Source organism: Pseudopipra pipra, chromosome 5 (assembly GCF_036250125.1).
Source record: "Pseudopipra pipra isolate bDixPip1 chromosome 5, bDixPip1.hap1, whole genome shotgun sequence".
NCBI classification, from domain to species: Eukaryota; Metazoa; Chordata; class Aves; order Passeriformes; family Pipridae; genus Pseudopipra; species Pseudopipra pipra.
This window is the reverse complement of record NC_087553.1, coordinates 27,743,333-27,766,145: the sequence shown is the minus strand read 5'-3', so window position 1 is coordinate 27,766,145 and position 22,813 is coordinate 27,743,333. Positions and strand designations below refer to the sequence as shown.

General features: G+C 41.5%; 1 protein-coding gene across 1 annotated transcript in view; it reads left to right on the top strand.

Annotated features, from left to right (window-relative positions):
* Positions 1-22,813, top strand: part of UTP20 (UTP20 small subunit processome component) — a 62,203-nt gene that overhangs the window by 20,908 nt on the left and 18,482 nt on the right. The window contains exons 22-42 of the mRNA XM_064655323.1: positions 867-1,073; positions 2,853-2,943; positions 4,705-4,790; positions 5,296-5,421; positions 5,955-6,121; positions 6,603-6,811; positions 9,717-9,860; positions 12,178-12,257; positions 13,144-13,370; positions 14,301-14,445; positions 14,881-14,968; positions 15,810-15,953; positions 16,581-16,631; positions 16,722-16,874; positions 17,391-17,546; positions 17,946-18,086; positions 18,886-19,023; positions 20,222-20,361; positions 20,881-20,960; positions 21,802-22,091; positions 22,581-22,720. Coding sequence (XP_064511393.1) covers positions 867-1,073; positions 2,853-2,943; positions 4,705-4,790; positions 5,296-5,421; positions 5,955-6,121; positions 6,603-6,811; positions 9,717-9,860; positions 12,178-12,257; positions 13,144-13,370; positions 14,301-14,445; positions 14,881-14,968; positions 15,810-15,953; positions 16,581-16,631; positions 16,722-16,874; positions 17,391-17,546; positions 17,946-18,086; positions 18,886-19,023; positions 20,222-20,361; positions 20,881-20,960; positions 21,802-22,091; positions 22,581-22,720 — 3,003 coding nt within the window. The remainder of the gene's footprint in view (positions 1-866; positions 1,074-2,852; positions 2,944-4,704; positions 4,791-5,295; positions 5,422-5,954; positions 6,122-6,602; positions 6,812-9,716; positions 9,861-12,177; positions 12,258-13,143; positions 13,371-14,300; positions 14,446-14,880; positions 14,969-15,809; positions 15,954-16,580; positions 16,632-16,721; positions 16,875-17,390; positions 17,547-17,945; positions 18,087-18,885; positions 19,024-20,221; positions 20,362-20,880; positions 20,961-21,801; positions 22,092-22,580; positions 22,721-22,813) is intronic.

Here is a 22,813-nt window from a genome sequence, read left to right as displayed (position 1 = left end):
GACTTTATTTCTTGAATTCATGGCTGATGAGGTGTCTATTTCCAGTTAAAATAACCTTTTTATTGAAATGTGGATTCTATTAGAAAGCTCACACACGAAGCAGACTGAAATGAAACCTGCAGTACATTTCTGGTGCTCAGTCTCTCATTTATTGATTTGCCACTGTCACAACATCATTACTCAATTAGGGAGTGATTTCAGTGGAAATAAAGTTCCTTTTTTTTTAATGAAAATACATTTTAATTTAGAATCACAGAATACGGAAGTATTTTCCCCCCAGATGGGGAAAATCCTGATTCCTTAGAGGCTGATTCAATTGTTTGCCACTGGAGGGAGTGCAGTGGTGGGCTTGCATGTGTGCACATATCAGACAGTATGATGCACATGGGGTAGATGTGATCTCATGGCAGGGGAAGGTTTCTGATATTCCTTTTTATATTAGAAAGCCTGTTTTGCTAGCCTTCCTGGAAAAATCTAACCATACTGTAGTAGGTTAGTTTCCTTATTTTCACACTGCTATACTCACTGTTCACCTGCCCACTCCAGCAAACACAATCCTCATGTCCTCCATGTGACCTTTTTACAGACCTCTAGCAGTTCAGTGATTAATGTCTCTCTTCTTGTCCCCACCAGATACTTCCAGTCTCTAATGTATTTGGTCACTATATTGTATCTCTGCAAAGTGTAGGCAAAGAAGCATATCATTGCTGAAATATGCTTCTTTGGGAATTTTGGCCATATAACGTCCCAAGACACAGTGGCATTAATAATAAGAATGGTGTATTGTGGAGTTTTCAGTTGTCCTTGCCTTGAAATCTTAAAAAATGCTGTGCTTCTTAATTCCTTCCTTCTTTTTCTAAACACAGAAATGAGTACTACCCAGCAGATTCCTTAGTGGCTCCATCTCAGGATCTCAGAAAGAAAACTAGTGGTACCATAGCAGCAAAAGAAATACCCGGGGAAGAGGTGAATGATGTTGCTATGGAGGAGGAGGAGGAGGAAGAAGAAAAGGAAGGGGGGGAACCGATTAGTGTAGGACTACCGAAAAAGAAAACAAGAAGAGCTGCTGCTAAGTAAGTATTTTTAGTTTTCCCTTGCTAATGCTTTCATGGAAAGGCAGATTCAGCAGTTCACGTTGAGATACAAACTGTGGTTTTGTATATATTATTTTTTCTTCTTTTTCTTGCACTTGGTCATTTTTCAGTAGATTATAAGCACTTTAGAGTCAAAAATTCTGCCTGCACCGTTCTAAAAATCCAGATACACTGCCCAGGCTTTATCATTATCTCATTATGTGCTGACAGTCTGTGGTGTGTTTTACTTTAAGCAAAAATTATGTAGTATTGTGAAGCCATGCTGAAGTTTTTGGAGATTCTTGTATTTTGTATAAAATCCTGCATTTTCCTGGCTTCTCCATGTGTATCTGATAGTCTTTTAAAATTGTGGGCATTGCCAAATACTTTGAAAAGCAAGACTCTTTGTTTAGGTATTTTAATATTAGGATTCTGCTGTTTCCTGCCCATTATAAAGCTTGGTCCCAGTTTTCTTCTTAGGGACCAAGATTTTTATTTGTTAAACTGAAGCTACATGTTGCTATAATGTTGTTGTTTGCAGTGCTGGATACATGGAAGAAGTGGGTCTTTGTATGAGTGATGACCTCTGTCAAATGTCCCTTACAAATACATCACAGAGATTTATATTTTGACATTTCTTCTGCAAATGATGGTCCTTACAATGACAGAGAACTTCAAAAATGTTACCTTACATGTTGGAAGAAGACAAGTATTTGATACGTGACCTGAATTGTCATTTAATCTCAATGGGTGTTTCATTTTGTTCCCAGATTCTGGCTTGTATCTGCCAATTAGCAGCAATTAAAATACAGTGACAGTCAAAGATTTTTTATTTTTTTTCCCAACCTCCATCTCAAAATGTATGTGTAGTTAATTGGAAACATTAGCTCCTGGTAGCAGTAACAAAGGCATAAAAGATTTACTGGGTGTGTGTTAATGAGTTCTGGAGTTCCCTTCACCCTGAGCAGCTCCTGCAGTCTGGCCTGTGCCGCGGTAAGAGTGCCTGTGCCTGTACCATGTGGCCCGTGAGGTCTGGCTGAGGCAGCAGCAGGACACACACCTGCCCCGAGCTGGGTGTGGGGTTGCTGAAAGGCGTCATACTCTTCCCTTAGCTGTGCCCAGCCGTGGAGGAGGGCAGCTCAGCTAAGTATCTGGAGAGTTCAGTGTAAACTACCAGGGGGAGCAGCTGAATGAACACAGCTTCTGCCAGTCCCACAGCACATATGGTAGAGGAGATCTCACACCTTCCTTATCTTGGTCATCTCTGTCCCTTCCCATGAAGTGGAGGTGGGGCCGATGTGAGGTGACACAGCTACTTCTAGAGGAATTGGCTCTCACCTGTCCTTGCAGCCCAGAGTTCAGTCCAGCACAGTCTGTGGCTGAATGCAGCCCTTCAGGCTGGTAGTAGCAACATGGGCACCAGTTAAGGACAAGTGAATAAACCAAGAGGTAAATTCACCAGTTTGGTGTTCAAGGCTGGGCTGGCAGAGAGAAGTAAGCTGCATCCTGACCGTACTTCTTTCTCATCAAAAACTGAGCCCATCCAGTGCTACTGAGGAAATGGCCTTCTCTGTGCAGTAAAGTGGCAGCTGAAAGGAGCTGCTTGGGAGAGGGAACAGGACATCTCTTGGTGTGCTATAGACTTGGGATCCTCTTGTGTTGTTTTTTGTTTTCTTTCTTTTTAATGAATTTTAATTAAAGTTCCCTGTTTGTTTGTGATCATGCAGGTTTGTCTCTTCTGGAAATTTTAAAAAATAATTGCTTTGTTTTGTTTTACAGGCAACTAATAGCCCACTTACAAGTTTTTTCTAAATTCTCAAATCCTCGTGCATTGTATCTGGAGCAGAAGTTGAATGCATTATATACCCAGGTATTTGCTGGCTTTTAGAATTGCTGCTAATAAATGAACTCTTTCTTATGTGAATGAAGTGTCTGATACTGCAGAAACCTCTCATTTTCTGAACTCAGCCATGATAGCTGAGAAAGGAGCTGTCCTCAAGAGGGCTTTCTAGCAGGCTTCACTTGAAATTAGCCCCTTTAGCAAAGACCTGCTTAAGATACCTGGCTTAGTTTGCCAGGAGTGGTGCATGCAAACAGATCTGACAGCAGACAAGTAGAAGTCTTTGTCAAAGTGGAGGAGTGGCTACAAAGGGAATCTGTTCCACTTCCACTTCTTGCAGGGTCTGGAAGAGTATTTTGAGTGCAAAGCTTGGTGAGAACAAGGAAGACCCAAGGAGATTTGTCCTTGTCCTATAATGTTTTGTCTACAAATAGTATGATCGTTATGAACGATGGATCATTTTCATCAAAAAAGAAAACAGAATTTCTTCTTGAAGCGTATTCCATTTGTTAAGATTCCTTTTTGAGGGACTTTCCTGAAAGAATTGTCAAAAATATTACTTTTAAGAGGGATTCTAAGTCTTTTTCCTATGATTCTGCAAAGGGTTTTGTTTTTTCCTTTTTTGATTTTACAGGGTTTTGTTGGTTCATGGATTGTGGATTTGTTCAGATCTTTGGGGTTTGCTCTGATTGTTCCCAGTTTGTGTTTTCTGAGGCTGTGGGCAGTGGGCTGTAAAATTGTATTAAATTGGCACCCTCAGTGGAAGTTGAAAGGTTCACTCATTAGTCCCTAAATTTGACAATCTCTAATAAACATCCACTCTGTTTCAATCTACCTCAGAGTACTGATTAGAAAAAGAGTTGGTCCATGTGCTTGCTTGCCTGTATTCTTAGGAAAATATTGGAGAGTTGTGTACAGGTCAAAACAGTGCAGGAAGAACAGCCTGACATAAAAAGAAAGATTACTTCATCACTTACTATTTGCATTTATGTGTCTTAGTATAGGTATTGTCATGGTTGGTGTGTCCATCTGGCGTAGGGACCTCATGACAAAGCGATCTTTGATGACTCCAGCCTGTGCTGTTTGGTGGGAGACTGAAGAACTGATAAAGATGCTGCCTGGGGAAATGATCTGTTTTCTTAAATTCCTTTCCCCATTCTAATGAATCATAGAATCATAGCATATACTGAGTTGGAAGAGACCCATCAGGATCACGGAGTCCAACTCCTGGCCCTGCACATGACACCCAAGAATGACACCATGTACCTGAAAGCGTTGTCCAAACGCTTCTTGAACTCAGACAGACATGGTGCTGTGACCACTTCTTGGTGCTGTTTAGCACCTAGGTTATGAAAAGTCATCTTCAACAGAGGGCAAATCTCAGTGAGGTTTGTGTATCAAGTCTTACGAGTATTTTGTGTTTGTCACAGGAAAGAAATACAGGTGTCTTGGAATGGTTTGGGTAGTCTGCTTTTTAATCCAGTCTTCCCAGATACATAGCTAGTAACTGTTTTGGAGGTAAATGCAAACTGATAGTGGTCCAAAAGACAATTACAAAAAACCAAATATAACTATTGTATGTATATGGGAGGGAAAAGTATATATGAACTATCAGCAACCATGCCCACTTTTTAAGAGTGACATCTTGGCCTTATACTGACAACACACACATTCTCTTTCCTTTTAGTTCAAAACCTGCTTGAGTTGGGAACTTTTGGGTTGTTTCAGTATTTTTAGTAAACACTTTTGCCTTCTAGATGGGACTCATTTTCTTTCTGTTGTTATTTGCAGTTACTGTCCCATCAAGACCAGAATGTACAAAGAATAGCTCTTGACTGTATAATGACATACAAGCATCCTCATCTACTGCCATACAGGTAAAAGCTGCTGACATATCAGAATCCTTCTTGGGGTCAGTTACCTCAGAGAGAGTCTTTCCTGTATTTTTTGTAGACATATTATAGAATTTTAATTTTAGCCAGCTGTATGTTTCATATCTAAGATGGAAAATAAGGTCTTGAGGTTGATCTGTGTCTTTTTTTTTGTTTGAGGAAAATGATAACACTTCCATTCTGTCCCAGAATAGTGTCAGAAGTGCTTAGTAGTTCCATCATTTTCAAAGAAATCTTTTGTAGTGATGATTTATGACCATCCAGAGAAAGTGACAGCATAAAACTGTAGTTTATGATTGAAGAAACTCTGCATAATTAGCTTGAACTTGCTGGCTTTTTAAATATTTTTTATAAAAAGGTGAAAAAATAGTACTTTAATATTTTTTGTATGGCATAGATTATATAGGTAAGTACTTAGATATAGATGCATGTGTGTGTCTGTCCGTCTATTTTTATAACCCTGCCCTCACATAATGTTTATTATTCTCAGGGAGAATTTGCAAAGGCTACTGGAGGACAAGAGTTTTAAAGAAGAGATCGTCCATTTCAGTATTTCTGAGGAGACCTCAGTAGTAAAAGCAGAGCATCGACCAGATCTCATCCCTGTTCTTATGAGGTGTGTCCTGAAGTGTGAGTTTAAAAACTTTGTGTCAGAATACCATGAGCAGAGATGTAATGCTGCTGCTTCTCATTTTAAAGTTGAGATAAATCTATGGTTAAAGATATAGTTTGACAGCTTAGTTTGTGATCTTCTGTATGGCTTCTGTATTAACACATTTATGTAATGTATTTTGTTAAAGGTGTTTTCTTTAAAAGCAGCATTTTGGTGTGTACTGTTTCTGTTAAGGATTATAGAGAACTGTGAGAACATTTTAGTTCACTGAGTATTGCCAGCTGTTGGCAGTGATATGAGTTGTCATGCAGGTAACGAGCTTTATACCTGAAGTCTCCAGCAAAGCTTCCATTATAGTAGCAGAAGCTGATCTTTCACTGGGATGTTTTTGGGCAGTGGGGACCCTGGAAGGGAGAACTTCCACTCAACTTCTCAGTAGAGAATATTTTTAAATGGAGTTTCTCCTGCAGAATAAGAGGCTGGAAAAGAAATGGCTTGCTGAAAGCTGATGCAACCTCTTTTTTTGATTCTTGAAGGATTCTCTATGGCAGGATGAGAAACAAAACAGGGAGCAAAACACAAGGGAAGTCTTCAGCAGGCACTCGCATGTCAATCGTTCTGCGATTTCTTGCGGGCTCACTGCCAGAAGAGATACGGATGTTCTTGGATCTACTCTTTGAAGCTGTGAAGCAATTCAGTAATGGTAGGTACAACCATGTAGAACCTGGGCGTATGGTACCTCCTGACCGGTAGAGATGTGGGAGGATAAATATGCTTAGTACTGTTACGTGCTTGTCTCTTAAGCATGCCATGAAAGGATGAAAGGAAATCCTTGGTAAGGGCTAGGATTCCCCTGAGTTTTTCCTTACAGAGCATGATTGCTTTGTTTTATGTGTCCAAGGTCAAAAAACCTGTAGCAGGCCAGGAATGACAAGTAGCTGCCATCATAGGCTAGCCTGCATTTGATGGTGGTAAACAGAGGTTGTAAAGTTCTTTGATACTGTAGCAGTGGGAGATGTCTGTGTGTCACAGAGATGGAGTCCTTGTCCTTATTTTAAAGGTTGAATTTGTGTATCTGTAATTTAGGGCCAAATTACACTATTTTTCATTGAAAAATTATTCTTGGTAGTGGGTGTTTTCTTGGTGCCTCTCTAGATAATTTGCTGTCCCTTTGCCTATCACAGGGCCTTGCCAGACTGCAGTCCTGCAAAGTATGTCAGAGCTGGATTTAGCTAAAGTCCTACCTCTTGGGCGTCAGCATAGCCTCTTCAATGGTCTGGAAGTTGTGTTGAAAAACATGGGACATTTGATCCAGCAATACCTGCCTGAAATTCTACAGATTTTGCTCTGCATGACTGCTGTGGTATCCTGCATCCTCCAGCAAAGAGAAAAGGTACAATATATGCAAACAATATGCAATCAAACATGTAAATTAAATTCCTTTCCCTCCTCCTCCCCTTAGCTTACACATATCAACACACCTCTCTGGTTCAGGTAAAGATAAGTTAAATGCCATTGTGGAGTGAAGCTTAGCAATTAGATGTCTGTCAAAATAGAGGCCAATGATACTTGTCTGAAAGTGCTGGAGGGCTGAGGCAGTGGAGGCAGAGTTAATGCATTTAGAAAGCTGACTTGGCCTACATTTTTGTTTGAGACACCAAAGAGGGAGTTGGAGGTGATCTCTGTGCATTGCTTCTGCCTGTTTTGTGGTGAGAATGGGCATGAAGGAATGCTAAATGATCTGTTGTAAAGATGTAACAAGATCTTACAGCTGGAAGTTGAAATTTGCCTTAAAGATGGAGTTTCTTGGCTGCCATGATAAAACATGAGCAAGGGAAGGAGAGGTTTTAAAGTTCCTTGGCTGAGGACTTCAGAGCAAAACTTGCACATGAGGTGTTTTGTTGCAGTGCTAGACCTCAGGGGAGCTCAGCACTGTGCATGATCACAGCAATTATCTACAGTGATTGTAGGGACACAGGAAGAACATGGCTACCAGCCACGCTTGCAGCACATGAGAAGCAGCTCTGTGTCAGGAATAGTCTACTAATGCAGTGTCACAGTTTGTGTTTTAGCAAGGTATCTACAGAGCACTGCAAATGTTTTTGTCTCTGGCTGGGAAATGGCTGTATATACAGAAAGGGTCAGGTGAGGAAAACATTCTGTTAAAGATTGGCTGCACCTAAAGGTGGGGCACGTTTGCTTATTGCTCTCTGTACCCAGGAGAGCAGCACAGAGATCCCTGAGCTCTCGTCAAGCTATCTTCCCCAAGCTGTTGCCAGTTTAGAAGCTATAACACTGAGCCAGGCTTTTCTGTCTTTCTGGTGCAAAGCCTGTCTGTATATGAGGTTCACAAGCTGCAGAGTCATCATCATCGCTGCAGTGGTGAAAGGCATTAGGAGATGATGCACTGAGCAAGTGGGATAGGTAATGAATGTTCTGTCACCATGCACATGTGTTCTTGCCAAGACCCAAGCTGCAAGCATTCGAGGTTAGAACTTGCCTTGAAAAAAACCCATCAAACGAAGCAAGCCCTTGCAATAGCCACTATCCAAGGTCTCATAGTTGCCTGCTGGCTGCAGAGAACCTTGTGACCGTCTTAATTTATGAAGAAGATGAGCAAATTTGAGAACAGCAGCATCCCACAGTCTGAATTTAGGCAATGGATTGCATATGCCTATGTGTTTTCAACTAGGACAGGAGTTTTAAAAGCTGCCTCATTCATTGCTGGGATAGTCGCGTTTTGCCTGTGTTGCTACAGTAATCCTGTCGTTGTTGTGTAATGTCAGGAGTGACAGTCCCTCATTTCTCTGAACTTAATTTAGCACTTCATTAGTCCATGAGATGTTAAAAGCTCAGGAAAGAGTGTGAGAAATCTGTTTATCTTGACTAATGATTAGAAGACATTCTTGGAGTTTGAGAGTAATTTATTGCAGGCTGACACTGCCTGGAGAGTTAAACATCAACTTTGACCACTTTAGGACAAGTTATTAATTTACTGTTTCCTACTGATTATGTTCAGTATTGAGTTTCTTCTTCCTCTCAAAAGACTTGATTTCAGAGAACTGCTCTTATGGTGATTGAACAGTGGGAGACCCAAAATTAATTCACTTGGGGGTCATTGTTAGCAATAGTAGCCTGGTTTGGGCTTTCTTTGGGCTTTCAAACAGCTCATTTGCTGCCTGGAAGCTAATTGCACTCCCATTAGTACATATTCAGCACAGCTTGGGAGGTCCTGGGCAAGAACATGATTGGTTGCTTTTCCACCATCTTTGTCTTTTTTACCTGTGATTTTGGGTGCAAAGGGAAGGGAATATAGAAGTGTGTATCATGGTAGAAGGTAGTGTCTTCAGAAATCAGTAAGTACATCAAATAAAAACAAGAGTGATGTCTTTCAGTGAGGTTTTGACACCAAAGCTGCTTTGCAAAGTAAGAAATATAAGCATTTGTTCTGTGTGTTGGTTCATGATAAGTAATGGAGACCCAAGACAGCTCCTGTCTTGGACAGTGGCCTTTATTTGCTCTGACGTGGCTTTGTTGTTTCCGAGGCTGGAGTTCAGTACCTCTGCACTGTGGAGCTATCCCATCTGTTTGTGCTGTGAGCTGCATTGCACAGTATGGAAATAATTCAGGTTACTGAAGTCAAGATTCTTCTCAGGGAGAAGAGTCAGAATGCATCAGTGCATGAATAACTTCATGATTAGCTGATTTCCTTACTGAAATGTTTTCTCCAAGAAGTGCTATGGAACGTGACCGCTAAATGGGTACAGGAAGCATCCTCCTGTATACAAATGCTATACCCCCCACCTCATGCCACTGGAAGACGTGATTCACATTCTTGCCTTCTCTGTTCCTTCCCCCTTCTCTGCTTCTGTTGATTTTTTTTCTTCCCAGTAGAGTGCAAAGTACAACTTCACTCTGGAGGGTTGATTTGGGTCCTTTCCAGTGTAAAACAGAATTATTTCACTATCAGGGCTGGAAATGTAATTGTGGTGTAGCTTTCTGCATTTTGTCCAAAAGGAAGAGATGCTGCTGTTTTAAACCTCTCAGCATGGATTTTTTATGAGCTGAAGGAGTCCTGTGTGACCGACTCAATGCAGGAACAGGCATCTCTTAAAAAAAATTAGGTCAGCTGTGAGATGTAGATTGCTATTGTGAACAAATTACAAGAGAAAACAGAGATTTCTGCAAAGATGTATCTGTGGTCAATTAATTGCTGTATTTAATTTCAGAGCAAGTAGTTAGCAGATGTTCTGAAAAGGTCTTAACTGGGTTGAGGTTTTTTTGTTTTATTTTTACAGGTCCAACCTAGATTGATTAATCCACTGAAGAATTTGAGACGTCTTGGTCTCAAGCTTGTGGCAGAGTTTTTTTCTGATTATGAGACCTACAGCTTTAGTGTGGAAGAGATTGATGCAATTTTCCATGCAGTAGTGTGGCCTCAGGTCAGTATTTCTTGGTTTTCCAAATAACTTGTGTGAAACATGTACCATACAGAGAACTCCAGCTGCACTGGAGTCCATCGTGTCAGCTATGTCTGTTACCAGATTGGATGTGGCCTCAGACAGATTCTGGCATTCCAGTGTCTCTGTACAAGGCCAGCTCCTTGGCTCATGTCTGATTAGTCCTGGAATAATCAAGTCACAGGTTAAAGTAAAAATTAATTAATCTGAATAAAATGGGTGCCATTTCTTTGTTCTTTAACCACAGAAGCAGACTTCTTCCCTGGATGCTTCAGGGGAGCTAAGTAATACTGGTCAGTTATAGGTGCACTTGGCTACTTTCCTGTGTGACAGTTGTTGGGCCTGTGGTAGGGGACTGCAGAAACAAATGCTACTGCAGGAATGGAGGGACCCAGCAGGGTCTGTCAGTGGGCTGTGTGCTCTTGTGCCTGCCCGCTGGGACTTCCATGTGAGCCCAGTGACAAAGCACAGGGTTGTGGCTTTTATCAGAGAAATTCAGATCACCTCTGAGCCAGAAAAATGCACTATTGTGAGATGGAGAGAGAACACACAATATTTAAATGAAATTGTGCTGTCTGTGTCAGTACACTGGGCCCTGGGGTTGTCAGGGAATGCCTGTACCAGCTGCTGGGTTGTCTGCTCTAAAAGTAGTTGCCTGCATGCAAAGGGTAACTGAGTAAGAGGGTCTGACTCCAACAGTGCTTTTCCACAGAGGCTTTTGAGGTATCCAGATGTCCAACTTCCTTGCAGCAGAAAAGCCTGTCAAAGAGCACTGGGAGTAACTGCTGTGGTCTGTGAAACCCCAGAGCTGCTTCTCTAGACATCATGTTTGTTTACTCCTACCCTGTTTCTCTGCTCCACCAGTAACAATATGTGATGTATTGTATGTGTATGTGACAAACACATAAAAATAGATAAATTAGTACCAGGGAGTGCATGTAGCTCTGGGCTGGTTTCACTGGGCTGAGCAACAGGGAGTTGTATGGTCCTGGTTTGTCCATGAAGTCTTCTCACAACCAGGGTGCCATGTGGGCAAAGCAGTGAACATTTACTGCAGTCCCAGAGCAGTTCAGGCATGTGGTTCAGGCTTTAAGTCAGCAAAGCACTTAATGCTTTCAGGGAGCATTGTGTTTGCAAGTGCTGAGTACTCTGAACAAGATGTAACATTGTTATTAAATAGTTAGAATGCCTGTTGTCCTTATAGATGTTGGGAAGACAGCTAGTTTTGGAGCTTGGATGGTAGTACGATCCAGAAACTCCCTCTGGAGTCCCTACCGGTGAACTCCATGAAGATTTGGTTTTGGCAGAAGAATCTTTTTGACTTGTGCGTTTTGCTGCAGAGGCTCAATATCATTAGCCTGCACAGCAGCATTCCTGCAGGATTGGATTAATGGTTTACTCTTCATTGTATGTCATTCACGAAAGCTCTGTTTTATCCAGGGGAATAATATTACCAGCCTTTAGGACAGGAAGCTTTCTAAGATCTTGGCTATGATGGTCAGACTACCTTCTTTCCTGTTGTGCTCAGATCTTGAGCAAACTGAGCTAGTCTAAACCGTGCATGCGCCGTCCTGGCTACCACCCCCAAATGCACTGGAGCCTTCTCTGCCTAGGTGTTGACTGACAGTGCCCTGCTGACAGTCCAGCAGTGGTCAGAGTGGAAACCCAGCTGTATGACTTGGGTAGAGCCTGCCGGGTTGTGGAGTAGCAGAGAGGAGAGAGCCAGACCCGTGCTGGGTCTCTTTAGCCTGTGTCCTGTCATTGGAAGGAGCAGCAGTTCCTATGTATGTCTTAGGCTGGGCACCTCTTAGGTGGGGTTGTTTGGGCACAGAACCGTCTTAGAAGATCCCATTCGTGGGGTGCAGTACAGTGTTCAAGCCTCTCCCTGAGCAGAGAGGGTGCTTTTATAGCAGCGAGGCCATGTAGGTACAGACCAGATGCTGGAACGGAATGTGCTGCGGCCAGGGCATAGAAAATGTGAGTGGAGTGAGTTTTGGGTGTTGCGCTTGAGATCTCATAGGTATGTCTGGGAGAGGTTGCCAGGTCTCTGTGGCAAATATGAGGCTTCATGGGGAGCTAGTTTCAAGGGGAGGGCAAAAATGTCAGCTGGAATAGTGCATAAATAGGAGTGAGATAATCTGAATTATTTGACAAATATTGAGGAAGTTGGGAAAACGAGAATGAAATTACTTCATAAAAAAGGTAAACTGTAGAATATAATGTCTTGGTTAGAGATGAGGTTTTTGAGTGGCTTTACTTACTTGTGTAGCACTGGTATCTGATTTTTTTTCTCCTTCAGGTCTGCAGATTGGCTTCAGAGAGTCAATATTCTCCAACTTTTCTGCTCAAACTCATTCACACCTGGAGTAAGAATCCCAGGTAAGTGTTCTTCTGGCAAACAAGCCTAAGTACTTCTGAATACACAAAATTCAAGGAAAAGAGAGCACAATGACAAGGTATGAATAATTGTGTCAAAAAACATATTTTCTTTTTCCATTAGACTGTTATTCTTTTTATAGCCATCAAGGCAGTTGGGAATTCAGTTTATGCAAGTGCTCACTTTTTAGTAGGCTGCTTTTCCCATATATTAACAACTAAGCACATATGTAGCCCAAACCCAACTCACAGGTGAGGAGGAGGAGGCCTGACTTCTTAGGATATGTCTGTCTTGACCGATGACTTCCTAGTCTTGCAAAGTGGGAAGTCAGTTTTACAATATATAATTCTATTTATGTGTTTGTGAGTCTGTTTCTTTCTGTTTTATGTAGGAATATGGCAAGTTCAGCATAGAATCTGTGACTGAAAGTCTGTTACTGAAAGTTGTAAGAGAGCTTTTTTCAATGCAGACACTGTGAAATATTCCAGCTCCGCTGTCTTGAGTGATTTTTGCCTCTTCCACAGACTGCTTTTCCTTTGCCAAAGTGTCTGGTGTTAATTTTAAGACATCATTTGTAAGCATGAAGACCTTATATACAAACTTCTGTAAAAAATGGTATCAGATCATTAGGCTAGGAGCAGACTAACAGGAGACTCAGGCTGTGAAAAAAGAGTTAAGTTTAGATGATGCTACCTTGAAGCAAGAAAAGGGACTTTATGACCTCTCAACCTCCATTCATTCTGTTTTTCGTGACACTGTTCTGTGGTTTTTTGCACTTTTTCCTTGGTTGAAGTAGAAGACAGCAATTTTTTTTTTTTATGACTTTTTACTCAAGAGAATTATAAGCTGAAAATTCTGAAATTAATGTTTTTATAATCTTTCTCTCAGGTATTTCCCCTTGCTGGCCAAGCAGCAGCCAGATCACCCGGAGTGTGATATACTGTCAAATGTGTTTGCTGTGCTGTCAGCCAAGAACCTATCTGAGGCCACATCCAGTCTTGTGATGGACATAGCTGATAGCCTTCTCAACAGCCCAGATTTTGAACCCACGGAGCAGGTTTCCAGTTTGAGTGTGACTGGCTGTGTTGTCATGATCACTGGAGATATGACAGAAGGTATGCCTGCCTAAGAGTTGTGAGAGTCCTGTTGGGTGCTTTGGATGGAGGTATTAGATTATGATGAGGTTGTCTGTGCTGGCTGAGAATACTGGGGAGAGAGACCTCCCAGTGGAGATGTCAGTGTACAAATTTGTCTTGTCATGCTCAAGGACTGTAAAGTTGTGCTTGTTTAATGACTAATGAGATCCACATTTGAGTGTCAGGGTCCTGAGCATGGAGAAATTCCTTATGAAGAAGGAAAATGTGGTGTTGACCTGCTTCGACTGTGAAGCTTTGACTGATATAAGTTTAAGAACTGCATTGCTGACTTGGCTCTGAGCCTAACATCATGTTTTATATAAAGGCCCCCTTCCTGTATGCGCATGATCATCACTTTGATGTTTAGTCTGTGCTCCCTGACAGGAGAGACCTGCCATCTTTGAGAGGTAGTAGATAGGAATGGTAGTGTACTGTGTTTGATGCTGTGGAGTCATTTTTCACCTGTAACACCCAAAGCTAGTGAAAACGAGAGTGTGTCCTTGTTATGGCAGCTTTGATTTTATGCAGGAGGTCAGTGGTAGAATAAAGAAAACCACACGTATAAATGCTCCAGTCATTTTAGGAGATGGTTTCTACCTTCGAGGAACGTCCTTGGTATGTTTTGGTAAGCCCACACTAACCAGGGCTGTTACTGACATCTGTGAGGAGAGTGTTTATTCTCTGTGCATGCTTTCTTTGGTCCCATCTCAGATGCGTTAGACTTGGTCACAGCAAGTGCTGGTGCGTGTTCTCAGCCACCAGCTGCCCTACACATTCATAACTCCCATTTGTTTTTTCTTTCACTGATAAAACCTTTGTCTTAATTTCCCCTTTGTTTGTGTAGGGTTGGATCTCCCTTCTGTTGCTTGCAGCAGAGTTGGGTGTCACTAACTGTTGCATCCCTTACAGAGCCCCTCAGCCTCGGTTGCCGCTTGGTTCTGCCTCATGTTCCTGCCATACTTCAGTACTTCAGCAAAACAATGTTAAATGTGGAGAAGGTGAAAAAGAAGAAGTATAGAGCTCAAGTCAGCAAAGAGCTGAGTATACTTTCCAAGTAAGTGATTCTTTAGAGCTCAGAGCAGTTAAAAAGCTAGAAGGTGAGAGGAAGAAAGAGTCTTATTGTAAGAGATTCCAAATTAAAAAGCAGTATGTCTCAAAATATTTAAATTTGGAAGTACTTGAATCTGTCATTGACATTGCAAGTTGCTGGTGACTGAGGCGATAAGTTTTCAGAAGTTGATTCTAGCTGGTTTTGTTGCTAGTACTCAAAACCAATGCCTCTTGGGATAGGAAAAGGTACAGAAATGCCTGCAGTCATGTGGAACTGAATACTTAGGCTGATACTGTGAATTTGGTACATACGCTCTGTTAGCCTGGATGGGCTGACAAAGCCCTGTGAAATGGCACTAGTGCTGACAGAGTTCTTCTTTGCTCTATACTGGTGATTGAGTGGATATAAAAGAGTGAATTACCTTGTTGTATTGTACAGGATCAGCAAATTTATACAAGAAAAGAGTCAGAATTCAGTGCTTGTGAGCCTTCTCCTCCCTTTCCTTTATCAGAGTAACATGGAGCAGGTAGGTAAAAGTTACTTCTTCCCTCTGTTAAACACATATTTTTCTTTTAATAGCTTGTTTAAGATGCAGTTGAAAGTCATATTGATTACATGCCATTTCTCATGATCAACCTGAAGTCAAGTCTTCATGTGTTCGTGATCTGCTCAGAATGTGGTGCCAATGTGTGTTGATGTGTATAACTCACACAGGGGTGCCAGTGCCCAGACTGACTCTGTTCCACCTGCTTTGCCACTGTAGTCAATCCGCCAAGTTACTTGCACTGTTTGAAATAAGTGCTCTTCTTCACTGTGGATTTTATGCATCCCAAGTCCAAAGCATCTGGACAGCAATATGAATACATATGGTTGAGTATGTAGTACTTACTGTGTAATGGGCAGTGCTACATTGGTCTGCTGCAGGACGAAAGGCAAACCTTATACAGTACCATTCTTGGTTTTTAAAATCTGTGAATCATTAGGGGGCCATATATGATTTCTGTTCAGTGAGATCATACAAGTATATGGTGCTGTTAATGTTCATTTCACAGATTAAAGAAAGAGTACTTTTTAAAACTCTGTTAGTTCTCCTGACCAGTTTGAGAGTCATTTGAGGAAAGACACATAAATGCAGTCTTCATTCTGATGACAGTCTTCTCTAGCACTGTGCTCGTGTCTAATTGAAAGGTTGCAAGTACTTCTGAGAGATTTAACGCTTGCATTGTGTCCTTATAATTCTTTGTTCTCATTTAGTATCTCTGATCTGAGTAAAGTACAGCAGTGTTCACTCTGTGCCTTGAAATATTTCCCAATGAAATAATCTCCTGAGGTTTCAGTTTTTATTGAGAGTTACCTGTCTCTTTCAGGGTACAGAGATTGACATTCTGGAGACAGTGCAGAACTTGCTGAGGCATTGCGCAAACCCTACAGACTTTCTCAAACCACTTGCAAAGCTTTTTTCTGTCATCCAGAACAAACTGTCTCGAAATAAGTTGTGCTTGGTATTTCAGGTATTGCATTTTTACGTGTCTTTCTGTGCTTTTTTTTTCACTTGTTCTAAGAGATCAAAAACAAAGTAAGTAGCAGTATTTATCTTTGTTGTACATAACTTTAAAACTCTTTTTAATCTACTTCATCTGTTAAGTGAAAGTAACAGAAATGGTAGAAATTAATGAGCTGCACAAAGCTGTGTTAAAGTTTCGGCTTACAGCCTGGTTGATGTGAACCTCACCAGGGCTCTTTATTGTAAGAGAAGCCAAATAAAGCACTTAATCCATAACAAATCCTGTATGTTGATGAAATAAGAATGGATTTCAGTATCCTGAAGATGATTTTTATTTGTATTCTTGTCTCACAGATTTACGGTAGGCTGTTTTGTATTTCTTTGAAGTAACTTGCATAACTTAGCAGGAAACCTAGGAAACATTCAGTGTAGATATTTAGAAACATAGGAACTTAAAACACACATCCTCCAACTCACAGGAGAAAGGCTCTTATGAGTGTTCTAACAGGAGAAAGATTAATGCTGTTGCTTTATTTATTTTTTGTCTCAAGTGATAAGTCTTGAGCTATCCAAATTTTTAACAACTGTAACAGTTGTTTAACAACTATAACTGGTTTTTTATGTTTCTTTTTAGACTTTATCTGACTTGGACGGTAAATTGAAGTATATTACTGATGTTGTTAAGGTATGCACAGTTTCTTTGCTCACTTTTCCCCCCAACATTGTATGATCGTGTTTCTGTAATTTTGCGTAACAACTTGTTGCTCTCTCTTAGCTCAATGCCTTTGATCAACGACATCTCGATGATATCGACTTTGATGTGCGTCTGTCAGCGTTTCAGTCCATCACAGTCCACATCAAGGAAATGCAAACAGTGGATATCAACTTCCTCATCCCTGTTATGCACAACTGCTTCTATACCATCCAGGTCAGCTGAATATTCCTTCTCTTGCTTTGTGCACCATGTGTCCATGATGAATCTAACTTTAAAATTATTTCCATTGTTGTTTTTTGGCACCATGCAAAAAGCATATTTGGCACCATTCAGAAAGCATATTTAGGTCTTCTTACAAACACCTGTTTTTAAGTTTTGTCTGCTTCCCTTTTCATCTCTATGTCCAGAAGTTCAAATACAGTGCAGCACACCTTTCTGTCAGTGAGGCCTGGAACTTTGCTCATTTTGTACTGTATAAAAGGCATATTACAGTCTTGAAAAGCTGATTTTCTGTTTGTGGCAGCATGTTCTGGTTGTGTGAGCCTGCTGATAAACCTGAAAGGATTTTTCCTGATGGGAAGGATGAGCATTAATTTGGGACTAGAACTTTCTATAGGAAAGCTCTCAAGAGTTTCTGGGTCTCTACAGTGGTACTGTTCAGTCCAGGCTTTTGGGGAGAAAAAGGTGTCATACCCAGACTCACGTGGTACAATTTCTTCACCCACTCAGCTAGGGGATATGGCTCTTAGTGACAACGCAAGCCTTTGCTTGACCACTTTCATCCACCGACTGGCAGAAATTGACCACACAGAAGATGAGTACAAGGAGCTAATCCAGCACACTCTCCTGGAGTCTGTGAGAAGGGGTCTGAAGAGTAAGACTGAGGTAAGGCAGTGGTGTTTGATCACACATCTCCAGCTGTCTTCAGGACACTAGGGTAATGAGACATTTTTTGTGTGAGTTCTCAAAGTCCGCTGCTGGGATAAAAAGTGCAGGAACTCACTATAAACTTACCTTTCATTTAAAACCTTATAAAAATCTAAACAATTATATAACTTAGCTATCTTATGTTTCTTTGCCATTGTTCGTCTTTTCTTAGTTGTGGCTCGTTCTTTGGAGGTGAGACTTTAATTTATCTGCTATACATAATATAGGTGTATTTGCTGTTACCAGAAAATAGGACATGTTGGCCTGAAACACTTGTAAATGACAGCATTGCAGTTCTGAGGAGTGTGCAGCAGCCTCTCCAAGGGGTACTTAACATTCACTGGTTACTGTTTGCAGAGCATCCAACAGGACTACACATCATTGCTTTCCTGCCTCATTCAGACATTCCCAGCAAATCCCGAATTCCGGGATTTGGTCCAGTTGACCAATCGCCATGATCCCGACATGGACTTCTTTGAGAACATGAAACACATGCAGGTAAAAGGCAATAGACATTCCTTAGTGCTTCTCTCCCCCTGCCAAGCAAAAGCATCTTACTGTGGGGGCATGTTTTGCAAAGCATCTATACATATTGTCTACAGAGAAATTGAACCTTTGTCATTAGATACTGTTACAAAAAAAAGGGATGTGGGCATCATCACAAGTGAATCAAAGTCATGTTTCTATCTAGAAATTTCTTGGGTTTATGATAGCCCACAGTCAACAGCATTGGCAGCATTGTCCTGAAGATCCCTCTGACACAGGCAGGGAATGGGTCTTTTTGTTTTTTCTAGCCTGTTCCCTGCTGCTCTCAGTCTGGAGGCTCTGCAGCCCCTTTTCATTCATGGACCTTTGTAATATAAATGTTGCACAAAGCCTGGTCTCCTGATTTTTCTTGCAGTATGAAAATACACTTCTTCTACTTTCAGAGATATAATCTGAGATAGTCTTTGCTGCATCTGTAGTTATATGCAGTCTTAAGTTTTTTCCTTGTAATTTTCTCTGGTCTTTGCATCTTATATCAGTTGCCTCCCTTGTCTGATACCTGAAGATGGCATAGTCTTTTGATTGTGAATTCACAGGGAAATGTTCCATTGAGCTGGAATGTCTACTGATGCAAAAGGCTAGTGAAAGCCCTGACACTGAAGGAAAAGGGCACGGCCTGTCCTTGAAAACAACCACAATATGTTTATTACTTAAAACTGAGGCATTTTCAGAACTGCTGGATGTATGTGCTCTTTCGTGGTAGCTGTGACTTAAGCACCACCTTATTTATTGTCTCTCATGTTTGACTCAGATCCACAGGAGGGCACGAGCTCTGAGGAAACTGGCGAAGCAGCTCACTGAAGAAAAGCTTGTGCTGTCTTCTAAGTCCCTGCAGAACTACATCATGCCCTATGCTACGACTGCCATTTTTAGTGAAAAAATGCTTAAGGTAGGCTCTTTTAATTGAATGCATCCACATGAATGTCTTCACCTTTTGTATATACCGTTGTATATACCTTTAAAAGAATAACCACTTTAGAAGGCTGATATGTTTGTGGAGTGAGGGTTCCCCTTTCAGACAAAAGCACTGGGCTGCTTTTGATGGCAGAAAGAGGGTTTGGAAGGTGCAGATGCTGTCTGGGCCCACTCCTATATATGCTAAACATGTCCTCTTTCTTGCAGGTTGATCTCTCTACCTGTTTGCAGGCTAGGGTTTTTTGTTGTGTTTTAGTTTTTTACTTGGGGTTATATTTGTCTTAATTTTTTGTAATCAGGTTCTTATTTTTTCCCCCTCTGCCTCCGCACTGCTGTCTTCCTTTTCAGTGCCTAGTAACTGAGGTGGGAATAAATACTGTTTTCTCTGAAGTTAAAGGGAAACTGCAGGAATTGTTTGAAAACATCTGAAATAAAGTTTGAAGGGTGACATTTTGTTAGTCACTTTCTACACATTTTATTGAAAATATCTGCAGTGAAATTACTTGTAATGTCTGCGTGGATAGACTTTCTATTTGTGACTTTGAAAAACAGGGTTTCACACTTCTGTAGTTCCCTGCACACTATCAGGAGAACAACAGAGCTGCTTATGTCAAAGCAAGTAAACGTCTAATTTGCTTGCTGTCAGAAATATTCTTCTGAAGCTGAAACAATTAGAGCTTAGGCACAGGACTCAGCACCTGCAGCCATACAGACTGTGCCCATTGGTAGAATGACTGAGTTGCTCTTTGACCAAAAGGCAGTAAAATGTGTTGATTGAAACCTTGGTGAAGAAACAAACACATTTTATTTCACGTCTTAAATGGGTTAATGATGTATATTTATAGTAGATCAGCATAACCCAGCAATGTGCCATGTGTCTGTGGTTGGATGTCTTGACTGGTTGTTAGTTCTTGACGCAAGGGAGCCCATAGATGTGAGGAAAATTTAATATATGCAGAAGTATTTGGAGGAATTGGGTCTAGAGATCTGCTTGGTGAACTGTGATTTTTTTTTTTTAATTGGTGCTCTGGAGGAGATTTAAAAATGCTAAATCCCAAGCATTCCCACTAGACAGACATTACTTCTGGCGCTTGTTGCTTTGAGTAAAGGATGCTTTAGACACATGATCACTGTGAATGCTAACAGCAACTGAATTTCTGTCTTTTGAGCAGCATGAAAATATGGTCACAGCCTCGGTTGAAGTTGTTGGAGCTGTCTGCCGACATCTTTCGTGGTCAGCATATTTATACCACTTAAAGCATTTCATCCATGTCCTGCAAACAGGACAGATCAGTCCGAAGCTGGGAGTCAGGTAGGTACTGTGAGCAGTGTTGGTCTGGGTTTCTCCAAAGAATGCTAAGGCAAAATTCAGCATTTTGAGGAGCAGCACATGAATTTTAGCCTCTCCCCTTGGATGAGAGATTGCTGAGTTTGAGGTGGATTTATGCAAGTGAAAGTAGGCATAGCATTGCAGCCTGCAGGTACAAAGTTTTAACAAGTCATTACTTTCTCACACCACATCTCACTGAGTCCATGCCAGCATTACCAACTTCTGCTTCTGTCAGGCTGTCCCTGCTCCTGGGACACTCCATTGCTCCAGTACAACTCTCCATGACGTTTCATAGTGATCTAGATCACAGAATGCATTTAGTTGAGAAGTAACCAGTTTTTATTTTCTGGGTTGATTTTCAGGATAAACCCCCGTATGGTGCAGTGTCACTAAATCTGAAGTTTTCCAAAAAGTGCTTATAAGATTCTTCTGTTGAATTTGTCTATGCAGCCTCTTCTTTTTGTGCAGAGGGCTGATCTTTCTTTGTGTTTCCTCCTGCAGCTTGTTAGAGACAGTGCTGGAAGCCTTTCACTTTGACCATGAAACACTTGAAAAGCAGCTTGTGACCATTGACAACCAAGGTGAGGTTTCTGTGCCTGCTTGTAGAAACACTACATCTAACTGCTCAAAGTGTAGCTAATCAAAGTTTTGTGTTTTGCTCTTGAGGTCAGCTACTCCCAGCTTTTTAAAACATGCATATTGGAAGCTAGTTTTGACTTGTTTCCTGGGGAGCAATGCAGCAATTCCTCCTGTGTGTTGACGAAGTAAGGAGAGGTGGTGAAAGCCATCCCTACATTACCTCTCCATCCCAGGCATCTGTAAGCCAAACCAACTCAGGCTGGGTTTAGGCAAACCTGTGTGGTTCTCAAGGTCTGCACTCACCCATGTGGCTGCTGACACATCTAATTTTTTTTGTCCTTGATGTTGGCTGCTCTCATGGTTGTCTGAAGCCTGAGAAGGGTGCTGCGTGTCCTCACCTTGTTGCCCTCGGCACTTCATGGGAAGAAGTCTTATCTTTGGTTTCTTCACCATTGTGGTTACCTGTCTTTCCCTTTGGGGAAAAGAGGAGGATATCTCACAGCTGTGCTTGTCAGTACCTCTTGCCTTGTGAAATTCTCAAATGTGAGTGAATGACAGTTCTCTAAGGTTCGAGCTCACTGACCTTTGCTAAGCTGAGTATGGAGTTCAGACACAGGGTAAACTAGTCTTTGCTTAAAACCTGGCTCTGAATGGTGATTATCAGAAACCAGCACGCCAAAGTTTTTTTACCTGATAAAAGAACTCTAATGCTTACTGGTGGTTTGCTGTTGCTGATGAAAGGTAGGAGCTTTGTCTATGACCAAACTGTCACATGAGTCTTGATTAAGGGCTCAAGTTTTGTGATCCCCTGTATTGACCTGTGCTTTGGCAATTACTTGACAGAAACTGCTGCCATGGATCTTGAACCAGTGATGGAGGCTGAAGAAGCCATGGAACTGGAGCAGAGTGAAGGGGAAGAGGAAGCAGTTGAAGAAAAGAATGAAAAGAATCTCTCTGAGAAGCCAGCAGAACCTGAGCAAGCAACTGAGACATCTGAAAATGCGGAACAAGTGACCAAACCTGTTTCTTTCTTACCCCGAAATAAAGAGGAGCTGGAGTGTCTGATCAAACACATTCAAGATACAGTTACAGTCAACATCTTGCCTAAATTGCACAGGTGTATTGTTGCAAAGGTGAGGAGTTGATATTGGAGAGGTGTTTTGCAGGCCTGTGCTGCTACTGTTAAGGTTGGGGTAGTATTTCAGAGCCAGTGAAAATGGAACACATAAGAAAAAAATAGACACAACTGGAGAGAGACCATCTGAAAACTGAAAAAAGACTTCATGCCCTTTGTTGTGTCATGGAGATTACTGACAGACCCTCTGGTCAGTGTGGATGTGATGTCTTTATTTCCCTGCTGAGAGCTGCCTCGAACCATGCAAGTGAAATGATTCACTTTGTGCCGGCTATTGAAGAGTTCTCAGCCACTTGCTAGCACCCAGCCTAGTTTCTGTATTGAAAACACAGGGATTTATCCCACCTGTCCTTGAGCTGTCTGGGTTTTTCCTGTAGTCAGTAGAGGATAGCAGCTTGCCTTATTGGCCTCTTCTAAGGTTTGTTGAGAAAAGGCAGGATTTGTTTACATATATTAAAAGTGCATTGTGTCTTGCTCTCTTAAAAAGGTTAAAAGAGATGAGGAGCACAAGCTTGTGAAATCCAACATTGTGAATGATGATGAGGTAGTTCGTGTCCCATTAGCTTTTGCAATGGTCAGGATGATGCAGTGTCTTCCCCAAGAAGTGATGGAAGCCAATCTACCAAGGTAAACCGCACTGGAGCTCCTTAAATGCTGTTCATTATGCTGGGAATGAATGCAGGCACCTTTCTCAAGCTGTGGTTATATAGAAAGCTAAAT